The 1,889-nt window shown below is 41.7% G+C and overlaps 1 protein-coding gene across 1 annotated transcript; it reads right to left on the bottom strand.

Annotated features, from left to right (window-relative positions):
- Nucleotides 1–244: 244 nt before the first annotated feature.
- Nucleotides 245–1,180, bottom strand: LOC113191049 (olfactory receptor 8S1-like). The gene has a single exon (XM_026400680.2). The coding sequence runs from the start codon at nt 1,178–1,180 to the stop codon at nt 245–247; it is 936 nt and encodes a 311-aa protein (XP_026256465.2).
- Nucleotides 1,181–1,889: the final 709 nt, after the last annotated feature.

The raw sequence follows: 1,889 nt of genomic DNA, 5'->3' as shown, positions 1-1,889 counted from the left end.
AAAAATAAATCAACATTTTAATAAACCAATCCCCTGAAAAAGAGAGCTAATTCATTTCTCCTTCTCTGAATAAGACTGATAATCCTGAGAGTTCTCTTGTCCTCCAAGCAACCATTTCCAAAAAAGAAAAAGGCATTGAGTTCCTGGTGGCATTTCTCATGGACAATGAAGAAACTCTCTTTAAAGTACATCTAGTTATGTAGCATCAGAGTTCAGGGTCTGTTTCATCATGATTTTGTGTCTGCTACAGGAGAGGATTAAAATATTTTCTGAATATTCTTGCCATAGCTGCCTTCACCTCCTTGTTCTTCAGACTGTAGATGAGGGGATTCAGCATGGGAGTGATCACACTGTACTGCAAGGAGAAGATCATTTCCAGAGAGGAACCTGAGGTTGGTAAGAGATAGCTGATGAAACCTGAGCTATAGAACAAGATCACAGTAGTGAGGTGGGAGGAGCAGGTGGAGAAGGCCTTGCTTCTGCCGGTAGTGGAGCTGACCTTCAAGATGGTGGAAACAATGCGGACATAGGAAGAAACGATCATGACAAGGGTTCCAAAGAAATGAAAGACAGAGGAGCAGAGCAGGAGGGTGAAGTTAGCAGAGGTGTCAGAGCAAGACAGAGGGAAGAGAGAAGACAGCTCACAGCTAAAGTGGGGAATAGTTTGCTCCTCACAAAACTCTAAATTAACAGCCAGCAGGATATTGATGAGAGCATCAACAAAGGCCAGGCCCCAGGAGAACCACATAAGCCCAACACAGAGCTGGTTACTCATTACCTGGCCATAGAGCAGAGGGGAGCTGATAGCAACATAGCGGTCATAGGCCATCGCAGCCAGCAGACAGGCCTCAGTGCCACCAGTGGCAAACACAAAGAAGGCCTGAGCAAAGCAGCTCTCTACAAAGATGGTTTTGCTTTCAGAGAGCATGTTCTCCAACATCTTGGGTGCTGTGACAGAGGAGTGGCAGAGGTCTAAGAAGGACAGTTGTCTCAAGAAGAAATACATGGGCGTGTGGAGGTTAGAATCAGCTGTGATCACCAGCAGCATCAAGAAATTTCCCATGAGAGTGAGGAGGTAAATCAGAAGCAACAACACGAAGAGTATAGCCTGAATGTAGGGGTCAGAAGACAGCCCAAGAAGAATAAACTCACTGAGAGCACTGGAGTTTTTCATTGCCATATAGAGAAGTGTTATCTCTGGAATACAAGAAAAAATCAAAAATCAAAAAGCTTTTAATGCCCCCATATCCCTTAGTTACTACAGCACCCAGATCTTATCTTCCATAATTATCTTCTCAACGCTACCCCCGAAATACATTCAGATATTTAAATGCTAACTTTCTGCTTATATCATGCCATTGATATTCTAAATCAACCATATTATTATTTATTATAATCTTTTTTTAGCTGGAGTATTTTTTATGGGGTTGAGAGTGATTCACTTCAGGAGAATTTCCGATGGGAGAAAGGAACTTTTCAGGAATGAATTGCCTAAGTAATGGAAAGAGGATTAAATCTAGATAAAAATGATGTAGGTAGGAACAGGGGCACTATTCCACATAGAAGGGAAAGTCAAGAGTATAAGAAGTGAAGGGAGTTCCTACTTCATTCCTTCATTTTTTTTTCAATAAGTTTAAATGAGGTCATCAGAGGTCTACATGTATGTGGGTGAGTGTGCCTGCGTGACCACAAGAAATTACAAAGGTATTGATGGTTATAAAATTAGTATTCCAGGGCTGGGATTATGGCTCAGTGGTAGAGCTCTTGCCTAGCAAGTGTGAGGCATTGGGTTCAATTCTCAGCCCCACATATAAATAAGTGAATAAAATAAAGGTCCATCAACATCTAAAAAAAATGGGGTTTTGACCCAATTTTTTGACCAATCATGG

Source organism: Urocitellus parryii, chromosome 5, assembly GCF_045843805.1.
Source record: "Urocitellus parryii isolate mUroPar1 chromosome 5, mUroPar1.hap1, whole genome shotgun sequence".
Classification (NCBI taxonomy): Eukaryota; Metazoa; Chordata; class Mammalia; order Rodentia; family Sciuridae; genus Urocitellus; species Urocitellus parryii.
Note: the sequence above shows the minus strand (reverse complement) of the source record. Positions and strands in the feature narration are given on the sequence as shown.

Excerpts from the sequence above, each read along its gene's own strand:
- LOC113191049 (XM_026400680.2), bottom strand. The coding sequence starts at position 1,180 with ATGGCAATGAAAAACTCCAGTGCTCTCAGTGAGTTTATTCTTCTTGGG.